This window comes from Petromyzon marinus, unplaced genomic scaffold, assembly GCF_048934315.1.
Source record: "Petromyzon marinus isolate PM22_M1 ecotype Great Lakes invasive population unplaced genomic scaffold, UKy_Petmar_22M1.pri1.0 PM_G_Scaffold_34, whole genome shotgun sequence".
NCBI lineage: Eukaryota > Metazoa > Chordata > Hyperoartia > Petromyzontiformes > Petromyzontidae > Petromyzon > Petromyzon marinus.
In genome coordinates, this window is record NW_027422917.1 from 985,446 (window position 1) to 1,005,285 (window position 19,840).

The 19,840-nt window shown below is 48.0% G+C and overlaps 2 protein-coding genes across 2 annotated transcripts; one reads left to right on the top strand and one right to left on the bottom strand.

Moving 5' to 3' along the window:
- Positions 1–8,431: 8,431 nt before the first annotated feature.
- Positions 8,432–13,359, bottom strand: LOC142915725 (uncharacterized). The gene is made up of 2 exons (XM_076061421.1): positions 13,298–13,359; positions 8,432–10,600 (listed from the first exon to the last, which is right to left on the bottom strand). The coding sequence occupies exon 2, from the start codon at positions 10,588–10,590 to the stop codon at positions 9,679–9,681; it is 912 nt and encodes a 303-aa protein (XP_075917536.1). The 5' UTR covers positions 10,591–10,600; positions 13,298–13,359; the 3' UTR covers positions 8,432–9,678.
- Positions 13,360–16,090: 2,731 nt separating this feature from the next.
- On the top strand, positions 16,091–17,691 carry LOC142915724 (uncharacterized). Its single transcript, XM_076061420.1, has one exon. It carries the CDS (start codon positions 16,097–16,099, stop codon positions 17,141–17,143), a length of 1,047 nt encoding a protein of 348 aa, XP_075917535.1. The 5' UTR covers positions 16,091–16,096; the 3' UTR covers positions 17,144–17,691.
- The last annotated feature ends 2,149 nt before the right edge of the window (positions 17,692–19,840 follow it).

The window sequence follows — 19,840 nt, forward strand, 5'->3', positions numbered from 1 at the left end:
CGCGCGAGCATTGCTAGGGGCAACCCCCGGGCAGCTTTAGCGGCGCAAGGAAATACTTAAATGCGAAATAGCACTAAATTGTTAATTTAACAACTTTTAAAGTTTACGGATGGGAAAACGGAATGCCGCTGGCTCACCACGGGGCTTACGGCGTGGTACCCGGCTACTTTTTTTAAAAGTAAACTCCACGGTTCGCGAGCAAGTGTGCGTCCACACAGAGACAGACGGACAGACACACAGAAAAAAATGCCTTTTATAGGTAAGAAAAGAAAAACGATGACAAGACTCAGTGTGTGAAGAACACAGGATTTATTCGGTTCACAAGTCAACGGATATAACTTCAAAACACTTTTATCGGTCATCTTTTTATCGAGACACATTTATTTTACTCATCCTGGCAGACACACACACAGACACACGCCTCTGTCAGTGTGTGTGTCTGTGTCTCTGTGTGTGTGACTGTGTCTGTATGTCTGTGTGTGTCTGTGTGTGTGTCTATGTGTGTGTGTGTTTCTATGTGTGTGTATGTATCTGTGTGTGTCTATGTGTCTGTCTGTGTCTGTGTGTCTATGTGGCTCTGCGTGTGTGTGTCTATGTGTCTGTGTGTCTATGTGTCTGTGTGTGTGTCTATGTGTGTCTGCGTGTCGATGTGTCTCTACGTGTGTGTCCATGTGTCTGTCTATGTGTCTGTCTGTGTGTGTCTGTGTGTCTGTGTGTCTATGTGTCTGTGTGTGTGTCTATGTGTGTGTGTCTATGTGTGTGTGTCTGCGTGTGTGTCTATGTCTCTGTGTGTGTCCATGTCTTTGTGTGTGTCTATGTGTCTTTGCGTGTGTGTCTGTGTCTTTTCGTGTCTATGTGTCTCTGCGTGTGTGTCTATTTGTCTGTGTGTCTATGTGTCTGTGTGTCTATGTGTCTCTGTGTGTGTGTCTATGCGTCTCTGTGTGTCTATGCGTGTGTCTATGTGTGTCTATGTGTCTCTGTGTGTGTGTCTATGTGTCTCTACGTGTGTGTTCATGTGTCTATGTGTCTGTATCTATGTGTCTGCGTGTGTGTCCATGTGTCTATGTGTCTGTGTGTGTATCTATGTGTCTGCGTGTGTGTGTCTATGTGTCTGCGTGTCTGTGTCTATGTGTCTGTGTGTGTATCTATGTGTCTGCGTGTGTGTCTATGTTTCTCTGTGTGTGTCTGTGTCTCTGCGTTTGTGTCTATGTGTCTGTGTGTGTGTCTATGTGTCTCTGTGTGTGTGTCTCTGTGTGTGTGTCTATGTGTCTGTGTGTGTCTCTGTGTGTGTGTCTATGTGTCTCTGTGTGTGTCTATGTGTCTCTGTGTGTGTCTATGTGTCTGTGTGTCCATGAGTGTCTGTGTGTGTATCTATGGGTCTGCGTGTGTGTGTCTATGTGTCTGTGTGTGTATCTATGTGTCTGCATGTGTGTCTATGTTTCTCTGTGTGTGTCTGTGTCTCTGCGTTTGTGTCTATCAGTCTCTGTGTGTGTCTATGTGTCTCTGTGTGTGTGTGTCTGTGTCTGTGTGTGTGTGTCTATGTGTCTGTGTGTGTCTCTGTGTGTGTGTCTATGTGTCTCTGTGTGTGTCTGTGTCTCTGTGTGTGTCTGTGTCTCTGCGTTTGTGTGTCACTGAGTCTGTGTGCTTGGAAAGTCGTCATCGGTTTCGTTGTCTTCGTAGACCGTTTTCCAGACGTACGATTCCAGAGACAATATCTGCACACACACACACGTACACACACACATACAAACGTACACACACGTACACACGTACACACACGTACACACACGTACACACACACATGGTCATACAAAGATTCCCTATTATAGCCTTAATAGAATGTAGGGGCAAGTGCTGTTAGCGAGCACCTATGAAGGCCGGAACGGTACACGAGGGGGTGGGTGGCCAGCACCACGCCCGACCGCCTTTGTATCCCGAGTGGCGATGTTTACTACACTGCACCAGGTACTCATTTGAGGCTGAGTATACCTAGGCGAGGCCCAGGACCGGTTCAGATAATCGAATCCAGTTCGCCGGGTTCATAGTGCAGTGTGGCACTAAACGCTACACTACTGCTCCCTACACACGTACACACACGTACACACACACACGTACACACACACACGTACACACACACGTATACACACACGTACACACACACGTACACACACATACAGACCTTAGAGCCGGACAGTAGCCCCCAAGTGCGTCTTTGTTTCTTCAACCACATTCCTCGGCCGAAGACGGGGCTGTGGGTAACCACATTGACAACACTCACCCACAGTGACACTCACCACACAGAGACCCATAGACATCACCACACAGAGACATATGTATGTTTATGTGTGTATGTGTGTATGTATATGTGTATGTGTGTGTAATGACAGGGTGACGCCTGGTCTCAGCGAGCTGATGAAAGTTGCAAGCGAGAATTTCATCATCACTTGCAGCTGGGGTTGGCATCGACCCCCACTCCTCCTGATGTCGAGGGTAAATGGGCGAGGTTTAGGACTGTGGGTCATGCAGCTGCAATGGCTGCTTTGGGTACGCGGTTTAGACCTCCCCAGAGACCCTGGCTGACAGAGGAGGTGTTCAGGCTGGCTGAGAAAAAGCGACAGGCCCACTCTCATCGGCTACAGCATCCCACGTCGGAGAATGAGGAGGCTTACCGCAGCCTTCACTCGGAGGTTCGGAGAGCCTTGAGGCAATGATGGGTGGTGGTCGCGCATTGCTGAGGAAATGGAGTCTGCCTAAGTGGCCCGCGATCACAAATTGCTCTTTAATTCCATCATTAGGGGAAAGAACGGTGATCCAATCTCTGACCCCCAGGAACAGATTTGCAGATTTGCTGAGCATTTCTGTGACGTCCTGGGGGAGGGGAAATCCCTCAGCCAGGAAAACAACGTGGCACAAAATGGGGATGACCCTGCTGAGTATGCGGTGCCTCAAATATTGGAGGAAGTCACCCCCTGGGAGTGGCTGGCTGAAGTGACATTTGTTGAGGAAGTACTGAAGGCGATCCAGAGTCTGAGACCAGGAAAGGCAGCAGGCAGAGATGATCTTCCAAGCGAAATGCTGAGGGAGGGTGGCGTTTGTGCACAGACTGCCCTATATGACATCATAACAACAGTCTGGACCACTGGACGGGTTCCGCAGGATTGGAAGGATGCCCTGGTGGTCCCCCTCTTTAAGAAGGGGGACTGCACAGACTGTAACAACTACAGAGGCATCTAACTCCCCAGTGTGCCGGGAAAGGTCCTGGCAAGGATTATTCAACATCAACTTGCTAGGCACGCTGAGGAGAGGCTTGCGGAACCCCAATGCAGTTTCAGCAGAAGGCGGTCCTGCACAGATGCCATATTTTGTCCGTCTGCTAGAGCAGAGGTATAAGGAAATCCTACAAGACTTACATCTCTGCTTTATTGACCTCGTCAAGGCCTATGATGCCATCAGAAGGCCTGGGCTCTGGGTTGTTCTTCGTGCTTTTGGAGTCCCTGACCCTCTGCTCACAATCATTAAGGACCTTCATGATGGTGGGCAGGCCCGGGTAAAATTACGTGGCCCGGAGTCAGAGCCATTCCCTGTCCACCTTGGGGTGCGACAGGGATGTCCTCTGGCTCCCACATTATTTAACATCTATTTTGACCACGTAGTTCTTGAAGCCCTTCAATAGCTGTACCGGAGGAATTTCCACTTGGTACAGATACAATAGGAGGCTGATTGATGCCCGGGTGCGGTCAAGGGATTGCTCCCTATTGCTCAACCACGTTATGTATGTCGATGATCTGGTAATTGCTCCTCACTCAGAGGAGGAGTTGGAGGCGCTGCTGCTGAACCTGGAGTATGCCACTAAGAGGTGGGGCCTTACCATCAGCCCCACCAAAAACTAAGCATCTGCCTGGGTATTTTGTACCATCGGACACTCCACCCCCATAACTCCCAATTAGGGATAGGGCAGTTGTGGAGAGAGTGGAGAGTTTCCCATACTTTGGCAGTGTGCTCATGACCGGTTCTGGTTTAACAGCAGAGGTCTCACTCCGAATCAGTCGAACGGCAATATCTTTTCATCGGTTGCGTAACGCTGTGTGGAAGCTACATGGTCTGTCGCTCCGCACTAAGCTTCAGGTCTTCTCGGCCACGGTCATTCCCTCCCTTCTCTACGCTTGCGAAACGTGGACCCCCCTAATGGAACATCTTCGCCGGTTAGAAACATTTAGGCTGGCCTGCCTACGATCCATCCTGGGTTTAACCAGACTGGATTGTGTGAGGAGCTCACAAATCCTTGAAAGATCTGGGCAAGGTCCCATCGGTGAGCTCCTCCGGCGGGCAAGGCTGTGATGGCTGGGCCATGTAGCCCGCATGCCCAGCCAACGCATGCCGAAACAGCTTTTGTTCGGCCGGATTGAGGGGGCTAAGCGGGCGCGGCACAGGCTAGAGAAGAGATGGAGTGATGCAGTACAGGAGGACGTGGAGCTGAGTGGACTTGCCGATGACTGGTACCAGCGGTGTCAAGATCGGCCTCTGTGGAAGAGGTTCGTGAAGGATGCTACTGGGCAGTTGGAGGCAGTCGCCCTCCAACAACAACGGAGGGCGGAGGAGCGATGCTCATAACAACGAGCGGAGCGCCGGGTGGCTAAAGCACAGCAGGTTGGCACAGTAGGGGGCACAGGTGGTGCCTCAGCCAGTCATCTCAGTCAGTCGACCCGTGGCACCTCGGTCTGCCCCGTGACCTCCTGCCAGCGGGCGTTCGACACTTCATGTGGCCTCAGGGTGCACATAGCCTGGCACAAGCGTCGTGGTGACGTCACCGCCACTTAGTGGCGAATGGCGGTTGTTGTTATGTATATATGTATGTGTGTATGTATGTGTGTATGTATGTACCTTTTTCTCTGCAGCTCCAAGTGTGGGAAGGAAACATGGCTGCCCCTCCCCGTGTAGCTCCGCTGACGCTTGATGACGGTGTGGGAGGAGGAGGCCACCACCTCCTCACTCTTCTCCTCCACCTCCTCACCCTTCTCATCCACCTCCTCACTCTTCTCCTCCATCACCACCTCCTCACTCTTCTCTTCCACCTCCTCGCCCTTCTCCTCCATCACCACCACCAACCCCTCGCCCTTCCTGGTGCCGCCAGCGGCCACGGCACCGCCCTGCCGGTCACCGGACGGCAGCGGCCGTGGGGCGACGACGACGACGCCGCCGCGACCGGTGCCGCCAGTGCCGACGACGCCACCGACGCTGTCGCCGACGCCGCCCAACGTTGCCCGGTCGCCGATGATGACAGGCGAGGTAGTTAACACCTCCTAGTCACCGTGATGATAACAGGCGAGGTAGTTAACATCTCCTAGTCACCGTGATGACAACAGGCGAGGTAGTTAACATCTAATAGTCACCGTGATGACGACAGGCGAGGAAGTTTACATCTCCTAGTCACCGTGATGATAACAGGCGAGGTAGTTAACATCTCCTAGTCACCGTGATGACGACAGGCGAGGTAGTTAACATCTCCTAATCACCGTGATGATAACAGGCGAGGTAGTTAACACCTCCTAGTCACCGTGATGATAACAGGCGAGGTAGTTAACATCTCCTAGTCACCGTGATGACGACAGGCGAGGTAGTTAACATCTCCTAGTCACCGTGATGATAACAGGCGAGGTAGTTAACATCTCCTAGTCACCGTGATGACGACTGGCGAGGTGGTTAACATCTCCTAGTCACCGTGATGACGACAGGCGAGGTAGTTAACATCTCCTAGTCACCGTGATGACAACAGGCGAGGTAGTTAACGTCTCCTAGTCACCGTGATGATAACAGGCGAGGTAGTTAACATCTCCTAGTCACCGTGATGATAACAGGCGAGGTAGTTAACACCTCCTAGTCACCGTGATGATAACAGGCGAGGTAGTTAACATCTCCTAATCACCGTGATGATAACAGGCGAGGTAGTTAACATCTCCTAGTCACCGTGATGATAACAGGCGAGGTAGTTAACATCTCCTAGTCACCGTGATGATGACAGGCGAGGTAGTTAACATCTCCTAGTCACCGTGATGATAACAGGTGAGGTAGTTAACATCTCCTAGTCACCGTGATGATGACAGGCGAGGTAGTTAACATCTCCTAGTCACCGTGATGATAACAGGCGAGGTAGTTAACATCTCCTAGTCACCGTGATGATAACAGGCGAGGTAGTTAACATCTCCTAGTCACCATGATGATAACAGGCGAGGTAGTTAACATCTCCTAGTCACCGTGATGACAACAGGCGAGGTAGTTAACATCTCCTAGTCACCGTGATGATGACAGGCGAGGTAGTTAACATCTCCTAGCACATTCCAAACACTGCACAGCAATCGAATCGCTGGGGATGGGAGGGGGTGGTGTAAAACGTCGTATTTCCAAGCAAAGTAAAATGTTGTGGACCCCATGAGGCTGATGAAAGTTTCACCCTCACGAAAGCGACGCTGGGTCGTGGCTCACAGCGTGATACCAAATAAAAAATAAAATAAATGAAATAAATCCATCACCTCACAACTTTTTACAGTTTCCCGCTCTTTTTTTCTATGAGGCGACTTTTAACCCGCCCCCCCCCCCCAGCGTGTAATATTGTTTTTGTTATTTATAAACACTCGGATTCCCGCACTTTTTATCGCTTGTTTCGTGACCTTCAAGGGGTGAGAAAAAAATTAAGAACAAAAAACCCCCCTCAGACGTAGCAACTCCGAAGTCTTAAAAAAAAAGACGTGTAAAATTGTATTTATAAATAAACTACTCGGCAACGTAAAATAACAGCCGCCCCACGTCCTCTACTTGATATAAACCCCGAAATGTTTAATATGATTTATAGAAAAATATATAGTTTTGTATTGTTTTTACCTCAGCCAGCCACACGCTCGGTGACGTCACCCTGCAGCTGCGCTCGTGACGTCACGGTGCGGGGTTGGTTGCAGGCGTTCGTGACGTCACGATACGGGAGAGTGGTTGCGGGCGACCGTGTGACGTCACGGACCCCACCCCCCCCCGCGTGACGTCACCCCTCGCGCTCGTAACCTTAATAAGACAGTTGTTTTAGGCGTTACTGGTTGCTATTTTGATTTATTAAATTGTTTTAGTTTAATATGTGAGACGAGCTTTTTTGCCCGTCCAAGGACGGGTGTATATTGCAGTAAGTCTTAAATATTTAATAGAAAAATTGTTCAGCTCGTGATTATTAATCGTGGGGGGGTGGGGGTTGCCCCATGTGGAGTGACGTCTCCGGCTCATGGTTGTGGAGGGGTGCGGCATGTAGAGTGACGTCACCCGCTCATGAATATTCATGAAGGGAAAGGGGTGCGGCATGTGGAGTGCGCGACCTTCTTGTGCGTCAGTGTAAATTTCCATGCGTGCGTGAATATTAATGAAGGGAGAGGGGTTCATGTGGAGTGACGTCACGCGGGGGGTAGGCCTCCTGTGTAGTGACGTCACGCACGGGACGGACAGACATTTCTGGGTGATTATAGCAGGTAATTAATGTATTATATTAAGCTCCTAAAGTAGGCTACTGCTGATTAAACTATATATTTTACTAGGTAAAGCCAGAAACTACCCGGTTATCACAAATGATAGCTGAACGAAGGGGCTTATATGAAATGTGGAAATCTATAGCAGCTAAATACTCCCTAATACTGCGTATAGTGAACATGTTTAATGATGCTTTAAGACGAAGGTTTTCACGAGGGATTGGGGTCAACAGAAGTTCAGGCTGCTCCTATTTAGCCCCCTCTACCCAACACACACAATCCACGTGTAATGACTCGCAGACACACTGACTGGTGAGGGTTCTCTTGACAGCGACGACTTGCGACACAGCAACGACCCCTGACTCCCACGGCAGCCCAGAACCTCGCTCCTCGCCCCCTTTTTACCCCCAGCGTGGCCATCCACCCACCCCTGGCCACGCCCCTACTTCTCGAACTCTCTCGAAGGTTCTTGAACCTTCCTGAAGATCCAATATCGCTCCCTCTCTGCTACCTAGCCTGTTATTACCACTCGTGACCGCTAGCCTTATATACTGTCTTCTATACTGCAACACTTGTGCAACGAATCTTCACCAGTGGTTGAACAGGAAATCTATGCCTTTTGCAGTGCCAATGATTTGGAGAGAGCCAACAGATCATATCGGCAATTGTTACTTCTGCATGGCGCCTCCAGTTAGGAAAGGTTTGTCAAAGAATTAAAAGTGGACTGGGCATTATCCAAACATTCCATCAGCTACACGCCCAGGACCCCACGGAGAAGGACTGCCGATTCCTGATGCACCAGAATCATTCTCACTAGACGAGGAAGAGGATGAAACTTCTGGTCCTCAACCATCAAGGTCACGTGACCCAGATTTTCTCCCATCCTCATCCTCTGAACCACACCTCATAACACAAGGTAAACTGAAAGATAATAAGTCGTGATAAACTTTATGCATAACCGCAAATAATAATATACATACATATTAAACAAGAATATCAATCACAATGATACACACAACACACACGTTTGTAATGACACTTTAACACATCGTTCATTACATTACACAATTAACATTTCAGAAAAATTTAGAATTTTCACAATGCAATTATTTTATTACAATGGGTCTCTGTGTGATCAGTCGACTGTCTCTGTGGTGAGTCTGGGTATCTGTGTGATGAGTCTATGGGTCTCTGTGTGATGAGTCTATGGATCTCTGTGTGATGAGTCTATGGGTCTCTGCGTGGTGAGTCTATGGGTCTCTGTATGATGAGTCAATGGGTCTCTGTGTGATGAGTCTATGGGTCTCTGTGTGATGAGTCTATGGGTCTCTGTGTGATGAGTCTATGGGTATGTGTGATTAGTCTATGGGTATCTGTGTGATGAGTCTATGGGTCTCTGTGTGAGTATATGGGTCTCTGTATGATGAGTCTATGGCTCTGTGTGAGTCTATGGGTCTCTAAATAGTCTATGGGTATGTGTGATTAGTCTATGGGTATCTGTGTGATGAGTCTCTGGGTCTCTTTGTGAGTCTATGTTACATTATACACTAGCGAGCAACACATCTGAAGCCCCGAATGGCACTGAAGGGGGTGGGTAGCCAGCACCACGGCTGACCACCTTTGTCTCCCTAGGGGGCGATGTTTACAACCCGCACCGGGTATATATTTACGCAATCTATAACATCCCCCCCCCAAACAAAAAAAACGTAGCACAAATGTGGCCAAAGTCCTTTTCCAGTTTAATAGACAAAGAAATCACTAAAGCTTCAAATCAAGATTAGACAAATGGTTATTTTTCCCAGTAATGCCGACTGAGCTACACGACGCCTTTTACTGGTAGGAACTTCCTGGTTACACCACCAGCCCACAGGGGATTATTGTGTCTGTCTGTCCGTCGTGCATCCAAAAATGAGAGGGGTGGGGCTGGGTGGAGAGGGGAGGGGCTGGGTGGGGCTGGGTGGTGAGGGGCTGGTCACCCCGTGGTGCCCTTATAAAACTCAACGTTTAACCTACTCACGCCGGCTTGTGCCAGCCCTCACAGTCGGGCATATTTGCGGAATACACCACGTGGTGGCGCCGCCGTTGACCCTGGCCATTGACGGGGCAACCCAACGTTCCTACTAGCTCCCTCCGCAGGAGAATGTGTTCAGAAGCGACCGGGCAATCACAAGCGACAGTCTCAGTTCTCCTCTTCCCGCTTGACGCTGACTCCATCCACCAGGAGGTCACCACCTCGAGTCGAACCCTGACCTTCACGCTTCACCGTTATCTCTTCTTCACACTCCACCATCACTCCTGGCCACGTAGCAAAGTTGTCATTTTCTTCCGGTTCTTGTTTTATGAGAGATGGACTCATGGCAGCGGCACTTTGGCTTTCACAAGTAGATTTCACCCTCTCGTGGATCTTTTCATGCATCGTTCGTTGTCCTGACGCGATAAACCCTTTCCCACACACGGTGCACTTGTAGGGCTTGTCGCCTGTGTGTGTTCTCTGGTGAATCCGAAGATAGTTTGAATAGGAAAATGCTTTCCCACACACACTGCACTTGTAGGGCTTCTCGCCCGTGTGTGTTCTCTGGTGAATCCGAAGAGAGTTTGAATAGGGAAATGCCTTCTCACACACGGTGCACTTGTACAGCTTCTCGCCTGTATGTGTACTCTGATGATGTTGAAGAATTTCTAAACGAGTAAATGCCTTCATGCACAGAGTGCACTTGTAGGGCTTCTCACCCGTGTGCATTCTCTGGTGAATTCGAATATATGATGAATGCACAAATGCCTTCTCACACACGGTGCACTTGAATGGCTTTTCGCCCGTGTGTGTTCTCTGGTGAATTTTTAGATTTGTTAAACAAGCAAATGCCTTCTCACACACGGTGCACCTGAATGGCTTTTCGCCCGTGTGTGTTCTCTGGTGAATTTTTAGATTTGTTAAACAAGCAAATGCCTTCTCACACACGGTGCACCGGAATGGCTTTTCGCCCGTGTGTGTTCTCTGATGATGCTTCATGTGTTCAGCGTGATCCGTGCTGTAGGTACACCGGTCGCATTGGTGCCTTTTAGCACCGGGCTCTGTCGAGGACTTCTCCATGCGATCGACTCTGCAGATAAACCTTACACGTTACACACAAAATCACACGCACACTACAGAGACAAGCATCGACCGTGTGCAGGGCCGGATTGAGGCGTGGGGGCTTTAGGAACTGCAGCCCAGAGGCCTCCGCCAGCTGGAGGGCCTCCAGAGATTAAGAGAAAAAGTTTTTTTCAGTTGTGAATGCTGAATTTATTTTCTCGTTAGCCTTGTAAAAATAAATTGTATTGTTCTTTAACTTTGTTTTCCTTTTGGGAATATTACTGGGGGCCTCAAAGTACCTGTAGTAACAACAACAACAACAAATGCCATTCGCCACTACGTGGTGGTGACGTCACCACGACGCTTGTGCCAGGCCATGTGCACCTTGAGGCCACGTGAAGGCCACGTGAAGTGTAGCACAGGGCCATACACAATCTTAATCCGGCCCTGCTCGTGTGCAGCCTTAATTGTGTTGGGGCAGGGTGTGAGTGTGAGATTGTAAGTCTGTGTTTGAGTGAGAGATTGTCAGTGTGTGTGAGTGTGAGATTGTCAGTGTGTGAGTGTGAGGTTGTCAGTGTGTGTGTGAGTGTGAGATTGTCAGTGTGTGTGTGTGAGATTGTCAGCCTGTGTGAGTGTGAGATTGTCAGTGTGTGTGTGAGATTGTCAGCCTGTGTGAGTGTGAGATTGTCAGTGTGTGTGTGAGATTGTCAGCCTGTGTGAGTGTGAGATTGTCAGTGTGTGTGTGTGAGATTGTCAGTCTGTGTGTGAGATTGTCAGTCTGTGTGTGAGTGTGAGATTGCCAGTGTGTGTGTGAGTGTGAGATTGTCAGCCTGTGTGTGTGTGAGATTGTCAGAATGTGTGAGTGTGAGATTGTCAGTGTGTGTGTAAGATTGTCAGTCTGTGTGAGTGTGAGGTTGTCAGCCTGTGTGTGTGTGAGGTTGTCAGTGTGTGTGAGTGTGAGGTTGTCAGTGAGTGTGTGTGAGTGTGAGGTTGTCAGTGTGTGAGTGTGAGGTTGTCAGTGTGTGTGTGTGTGAGGTTGTCAGTGTGTGTGAGGTTGTCAGTGTGTGTGTGTGAGGTTGTCAGTGTGTGTGTGTGTGAGGTTGTCAGTGTGTGTGTGAGTGTGAGGTTGTCAGTGTGTGTGTGTGAGGTTGTCAGTGTGTGTGTGTGAGGTTGTCAGTGTGTGTGAGTGTGAGGTTGTCAGTGTGTGTGTGAGTGTGAGGTTGTCAGTGTGTGTGTGAGTGTGAGGTTGTCACAGTGTGTGTGAGTGTGAGGTTGTCAGTGTGTGTGTGAGTGTGAGGTTGTCAGTGTGTGTGTGAGTGTGAGGTTGTCAGTGTGTGTGTGAGTGTGAGGTTGTCACAGTGTGTGTGTGAGTGTGAGGTTGTCACAGTGTGTGTGTGAGTGTGAGGTTGTCAGTGTGTGTGTGTGAGGTTGTCACAGTGTGTGTGTGAGGTTGTCACAGTGTGTGTGTGAGTGTGAGGTTGTCACAGTGTGTGTGTGAGTGTGAGGTTGTCACAGTGTGTGTGTGAGTGTGAGGTTGTCAGTGTGTGTGTGAGTGTGAGGTTGTCAGTGTGTGTGTGTGAGTGTGATGTTGTCAGTGTGTGAGTGTGAGGTTGTCAGTGTGTGTGTGTGAGGTTGTCACAGTGTGTGTGAGTGTGAGGTTGTCAGTGTGAGTGTGAGGTTGTCAGTGTGTGTGTGTGAGGTTGTCACAGTGTGTGTGAGTGTGAGGTTGTCACAGTGTGTGTGTGAGTGTGAGGTTGTCACAGTGTGTGTGTGAGTGTGAGGTTGTCACAGTGTGTGTGTGAGTGTGAGGTTGTCACAGTGTGTGTGTGAGTGTGAGGTTGTCACAGTGTGTGTGAGTGTGAGGTTGTCAGTGTGTGAGTGTGAGATTGTCAGTGTGTGTGTGTGAGGTTGTCAGTGTGTGTGAGTGTGAGGTTGTCAGTGTGTGTGAGGTTGTCAGTGTGTGTGAGTGTGAGGTTGTCACAGTGTGTGTGTGTGTGAGGTTGTCAATGTGTGAGTGTGAGGTTGTCAGTGTGTGTGAGTGTGAGGTTGTCAATGTGTGAGGTTGTCAGTGTGTGTGAGTGTGAGGTTGTCAGTGTGTGTGAGTGTGAGGTTGTCAGTGTGTGAGTGTGAGGTTGTCAGTGTGTGTGAGTGTGAGGTTGTCAGTGTGTGAGTGTGAGGTTGTCAGTGTGTGAGTGTGAGGTTGTCAGTGTGTGTGAGTGTGAGGTTGTCAGTGTGTGTGAGTGTGAGGTTGTCAGTGTGTGTGTGTGAGGTTGTCACAGTGTGTGTGAGGTTGTCAGTGTGTGTGTGTGAGTGTGAGGTTGTCACAGTGTGTGTGAGTGTGAGGTTGTCAGTGTGTGTGAGGTTGTCACAGTGTGTGTGAGTGTGAGGTTGTCACAGTGTGTGAGTGTGAGGTTGTCAGTGTGTGTGAGTGTGAGGTTGTCACAGTGTGTGAGTGTGAGGTTGTCAGTGTGTGTGTGTGAGTGTGAGGTTGTCAGTGTGTGTGTGTGAGGTTGTCACAGTGTGTGTGTGAGTGTGAGGTTGTCACAGTGTGTGTGAGTGTGAGGTTGTCACAGTGTGTGAGTGTGAGGTTGTCACAGTGTGTGTGTGAGGTTGTCACAGTGTGTGTGAGTGTGAGGTTGTCACAGTGTGTGTGAGTGTGAGGTTGTCACAGTGTGTGTGAGTGTGAGGTTGTCACAGTGTGTGTGAGTGTGAGGTTGTCACTGACCCTGGTGAATCTTCGTCGTTGTCAAGGCCGCAGGCTTCACCTCCCTCACGACTCTCAAAATGGCGGCGAGCAAGGAGGGGGAGGAGCCAGAAAACTCCGCGTCACGTGGGAGGGGAGAAACTGAAACTTGATTGGCTCCAAGGCGGAGAGATTTTTATTTTTTTTCGGGGAAAACTTTATTCTTTTTACCGTACGACAGATTTACAAAACTCACCATCAACAATAAACACTCGCGTTGGCATTGGCGCGGTCTGAATAAAAAAAAACACAAATTTTTATTGGTTATGTAAATATTTAAAAAAACGCAGTAATATCAGAAATCTCATCTTGAGTAACAAAAAAAAATGACCCAAATGATATTCCGTAATCTTAGCTCTTTCGGTAAAGTCACGTTGAAGGGAAACAATAAAATAATAAAATATATATAAAACAATAAAAATTCTCATGACGTTTTGACCATAACACAAACGGTCGTCATCAGGTGTGTCGGTTTGCATAAATGTATTTATTTTTTAACGGTGTATTTATTTATTTTTAAAACGTTAGCGCCACGCGCAGCGATTTGGCAGTTTATTTAGAAGGACTAGTCCATCTATGTTCTGAAAAGAGAAGGGGGGAGACGAAAAATTAATGTATGCTGTCTGAAAGCCACTGTAAGCATGAATAATCAATTAAGACCTGAAATGGTTTATCAAATCGTTCCAATGATTGCTAAGCCAGAATCCATCTTCTCGGTTGAAATTGTCTCTGTGCTTGTATATGTGGATAGCCTCATGAACGAATCTCTCATGGTAGCCAGATGGCTTACAAAGAACCTCTGTCTTGGAAAAGTCAATTTCATGTGAGCCTCGCTAGTGATTTCACGTCACCAAGGTATTCACCCCACCCCCGTCCACCGCGCTCTTGAGCGTGACGTCACCTCCGCTTGGGTCACTGCCGATATCGTTCCAGTTGCAATCCTTATTTGGGCAAAGCTACGCCCAGTGACTGGTAGCTCATTAACATAATGTGTCCGTTAAAGCCGTCGCGAGTTTATTGCGACGGGTTCAGCGCCCACGCCCCCATCCCTCGACATTTGGGCCGGCCTCATTAACATAATTTAACCAAATTTTGATTTAAAGCTTGCGTGACTGCAGTAATTCATATTCTTATAATATAAATATAAAATATATATTATTATTTTGTTGTTTCTCTTCAACGTGACTTTACCGAAAAAACTAAGCATATAATTTATTCAGTTAGAGAGCCGCTCGTGGGGGGGAAGTGACGTCATACTACTTCCTGCTGTCGCGAGGTAACAGGAAGCTGCCGTGTGCGCGCTTGCACTGAAATCCGAGGTGAGAAATTCTCATCGTTGTGGTGGTGGTCGTTGTGGTGGTGGTGGTTGTTGTTGTTTACCAAGGTAGAGCCTCGCTCTCTCTCGTAGGGATGTCAGTTGAGTAGCAGCGAGCATGGGAATCGATGTCCAGGTTGGAACTTTACAACGCGGGGCCTAGCCACCCGGGGCCTTGCCTCCTGCCCTCGCCTGATTTGCGTTCACTTTAATTATCTCGCTTAAGTTTAATTTGTCTTCACTCGGCTCGCCACTTTGTAACTTTGTTTTATTGTAAATATTCACGCAGTTTTTATTTTCTTTTGTTAGCAGGCCAAGCCCGCTTGAGCTGCTATACCGCTCTTGTTATCAGAAGCGACCTGCCCACACCAACACAAGGTGAGGCTTTGTCAACGTGTGTGAATGTTTTGACTTAAAACTTTGGTGACTGCAGGAATGAATATTCTTGGTTCTTTCGGTAAAGTCACGTAGATAGAAAATTAAATGAAAATAACAAGAAAAATAAATAACTGTAAATAAAGCAAAAAAACTCACGTCGTTTTGATCGCAACACAAGTGGTCTTTATTTAATGTAATTGTATTATCAATTATTGTTATTTTCTATCTACGTAACTTTACTGAAAGAAACAAGAATACGTGTGTCAATGTCTATCGGCCTGGTATACTTCCTGTATACCAGGTGAGGTAGTTAACATCTCACCACGGAGAGAGACACGCAAACTCCAGTTAGCCTCGGCTATGTTCGTTGATCCTCAATTATTTGGTGGAGTGAGGAAGCATTCATGCCAAGCAGATGAAGGTGGCCAGGCATGATTCTAGACACGCCACTGCCTGTTTACCCAGTGACAGTGTACAGTTTGTGTTTGCAGTAACGTCTATTAACTCTGTTGAACGCGGAGGTTATATCATAACAATAGTTATTTTTTGTTTTCCTCTGGAACTCTTTATAAGAATGGAACAGAGAGTTAACACAGCACGCACATGCAGCTGAAGTCGGAAACTGTTCATCCCAGCATTTGAGGACATCTGAGCCTGGATTCACACCTCTAAGTTGCGATTGAACATTAATTTATGCATTTCTACCTAACACAAATACTATTGTTTTCAACACCCTTTGCTATGTCAGCTGAATTTAGCTCTCATAAATATTCCTTTTGTAGCCAGACAGCTGAAATTGTGTGCTCGGAGTTTTGGGTGAACATTCATTTTGAAGATACGAGGGCTTCCAGGCATGTTTATAACCATTTGCCCTCTCATTGTGTGCCATAACAGCCCGTGTGATGAATTTGGGACACTTTTCCACTGTATCATGAATATGTGAATAAGTATAGACGTGTAAGTCACGTGTTACTGTGTATATATGCTTTCCTCTGTGCATCGATACTGACGTGTAGATGGTGTGGATATTATTTTTTTCTGTCTGCAGCTGACGCTTCCTCTGACGCTTCCTCTGCAGAATTGGTCTGATGGAGCAAAGGCACTCAGCACAGCTCGGTAGGACAAGGCTCCAATGCGACCGGTGTGCATACAGCACAGATCGTACTGGAGATTTCACACAGCACGAGAGAACTCACACAGGAGAGAAACCCTTCAAGTGCAGTGTGTGTGGGAAGGCGTTTGCACGTTCATCTCATCTTGTAGAACACCAGAGAACACACACGGGAGAGAAACCTTTTAGGTGCACTCTGTGCGGGATGGCGTTTGCACAGTCACCACATCTTAAACTACACCAGAGAACACACACGGGAGAGAAACCCTTCAGGTGCACGATGTGCGGGATGGCGTTTACACAGTCATGTAATCTTGTAAAACACCAGAGAACACACACGGGAGAGAAACCCTACAAGTGCAGTGTGTGCGTGAAGGCATTTGCACAGTCATCTGATCTTGTAAAACACCAGAGAACACACACGGGAGAGAAACCCTTCAAATGCAGTGTTTGTGGGAAAGCATTTTCACAGTCACCTGCTCTTGTAATACACCAGAGAACACACACAGGAGAGAAACCCTTCAAGTGCACTCTGTGCAGGAAGGCGTTTGCACAGTCACCACATCTTAAAGTACACCAGAGAACACAGAAGCATCAGAAGATCCACAAGGAGTGGAGTCTGAAATCAGCTTGTGAAAGTCAAAGTGCCGCAATGAGCCCATCCTTCATGAAACACGAACCGGAAAAAAATCCCAGCTTGGAAACTTTTAAAGTTATCGAGGTGAAATATGAAGAGGTGATGGTGAAGAGGGAAGAAGTGATGGTGAAGAGTGAAGAAGTGATGGTGAAGAGGGAAGAAGTGAAGGTGAAGAGGGAAGAAGTGATGGTGAAGAGGGAAGAAGTGAAGGTAAAATGTGAAGATGAAGATTCAACTCCAAAATGGGACCTTTACATCGTGAAGCAGGAGGAGAATTCTGACTGTGAGGCAGAGCGAGGCAACTCCCAGCAGTTTGTGCAAGTGGAGGTGTGGGTGGACTTACTCCGAGACAATCCAAAGTCAAGTGGAGACCCGGTAGATGTGTAAGCTTGAGACGATGTCGCTCCAATAGATGCACCTTTGTCACAGGCCTTTAATGACAAGAACGTGAAGTTGAACACTCTGTTCCTAGGTTCAACCTGCAGAGTAAGGGCGGCCAGTCTTTGTGGATCTGTGGGTTGGGTAGATCTCTAACCAGGAGCGAGGTACAATAAGCCCCCAAGCATTCACTATGTTATCATGATAATTGTATTTACACGTTGCTTGCTTAACCGCCTCAGCAACTCGGATTTTTGTGTTGTACCTCGTCTGAAACACTCGGAAGAGCATCCCCAAGTAGCAGCTGCCCCTGTGTGGCACAAGGTGGTGGCCCTGCACCGGCCTGCATGTGGACAAGAGCCTGTCAGTAGCGGGCGATGATTGATGCGTCATCTCAGTTGTGTAGTTTGTAGGCAATCTTGATTCGAAGCTTTCGTGACTACAGGAATCCACACTCTTGAGTTCTTTCGGTAAAGTCACCACGTGGGTAGAAACATAATAGATCACGGCGTTTCGATCGCAACACAAGCAATCGTCATCAGGTGGGACAACCACAGCAAGAGAAACTGCTGAAGTAGTAGGCGCCTACTCCAGCAGTTTCTTCTTATTGCTGCTGTGCTTGTCCCACCTGATGACGATTGCTTGTGTTGCCATCGAAACGCCCTCATCTATTATTTGTAGCGTAATGTTTAGAATTTGCTACATTTTGACCCAGACGCCAGCATGCAACGGCCTACTCGTTTTGAATGACGCAACAATAGTACGTTGTACATACACTGTTAAGCAGACGGTGCGTATTTGTAAAATAACTGCTTGTTAATACGATGTAACGTGATGCAGTCAATTTTGCTGCAGTAATTCAATGTTGTTAATATGCCCGTCAATGATTTAGAATGAATACTTGTCTGATTGTGCGCGTGCATGTAACATTTTGTCTGAGGGTCACACATTGAATAAGTGATGTTAGGACAAAGTGTGTGTGTTTTGGAAGTAACCTGTACACATAACTCGGGTGAGACCCGTTGTTCTTGTGATACAGGTCAAAGGGTACTTTTGTGTTTCACGAAGCGTCTGCCTCTGAAGCAACTCATTGTCTTTGAAATAGGGAGCACGCTCGGATCATTCATCAGTTACAAGGCATACCACTTGAAATTTACACGTATAGGAGGAGGTACATTCTCTACAACACGAATTGTAGTTTTGTCTTACGTGTTGACATAGATTTTGTCTAGCTAGGACTAGAAATGCTCCTTGCTGATTGACTTCTGGATGTTCGTAACCTTCGGTTGAAGTAAACCCCACTGCTGTTGTTGAGACGCTGTGCACCAATAAGGGTCCAACACATTGACGGCCTTCAGGCCAGGAAAGTCACAACATTTGCACACGAAGGACGCATTCACGCAAGTACCCCATGCTCCGTTTTTAAGCTTTAAAATGCAACATCTTTGAATTGTGTTGTGTTTTGAATTAGATAATTTTATTTCCTCATTAAAAGCTTGTATCAATTTACATCTGGAACACTTCATTGAAAAAGACATTTCGTGTGAATTTTCTCTCGTCATTAAGTGGATGGCCTTGCCAGGGGTGCGGTTCAATGCGGACACACAGTGTACACACACACACAGTGTACACACAGTGTAGACACACACACAGTGTACACACAGTGTAGACACAGTGTACACACAGTGTACACACACACAGTGTACACACAGTGTACACACACACACAGTGTACACACACAGTGTATACACAGTGTACACACACTGTACACACTGTACACACACAGGGTACACACACAGTGTACACACAGTGACACAGTGACACACACAATGACAGTGACACAACAACAACCGCCATTCGCCGCTAAGTGGCGGTGACGTCACGACGCTTGTGCCAGGCACAGTGACACACACAGTGACACACACAGTGACACACACAGTGTACACACACAGTGTACACACACACACAGTGTATACACAATAATGTCCACGTTGTTGCTGAGCTCACACACCCAAGGGAGGGAGCAATGGAAAATTAATCTAAATCAACTTAAACTCCAACTCTGTGACGTCACCACTCTGCATTACCTCATCGGTGTGAAACGCCAGGGTGAGGTGTACCTCGCTAGTGACGTCAGGTCACCAAGGTATTCACCCCTCGCCCGTCCACCGCGCGCTTGAGCGTGACGTCACCTCCGCCTGGGTCACTGCCGATATCGTTCCAGTGGCAATCCTTATTTGGGCAAAGCTAGGCCCAGTGACTGGCGGCTCATTAACATAATGTATCCGTTGAAGCCGTCGCGAGTTTATTGCGACGGGTTCGGACCTCACGCTCCCATCCCTCGCAGTTTGGGCCGGCCTCATTAACATAATTTATTCAGTTAGAGAGCCGCTTGTGGGAGGGAAGTGACGTCATACTACTTCCTGGTGTCGCGAGGTAACAGGAAGCTGCCGTGTGCGCGCTTGCACTGAAATCCGAGGTGAGAAATTCTCATCGTTGTGGTGGTGGTGGTTGTTGTTGTTGTTTACCAAGGTAGAGCCTCTCTCTCGTAGGGATGTCAGTTGAGTAGCAGCGAGCATGGGAATCGATGTCCAGGTTGGAACTTTACAGCGGGGGGCCTAGCCACGCGGGGCCTTGCCTCCTGCCCTCGCCTGATTGCGTTTCCTTTAATTATCTCGCTTAAGTTTAATTTGTCTTCACCCGGCT

Excerpts from the sequence above, each read along its gene's own strand:
- LOC142915725 (XM_076061421.1), bottom strand. The coding sequence starts at position 10,590 with ATGGAGAAGTCCTCGACAGAGCCCGGTGCTAAAAGGCACCAATGCGAC.
- LOC142915724 (XM_076061420.1), top strand. The coding sequence starts at position 16,097 with ATGGAGCAAAGGCACTCAGCACAGCTCGGTAGGACAAGGCTCCAATGC.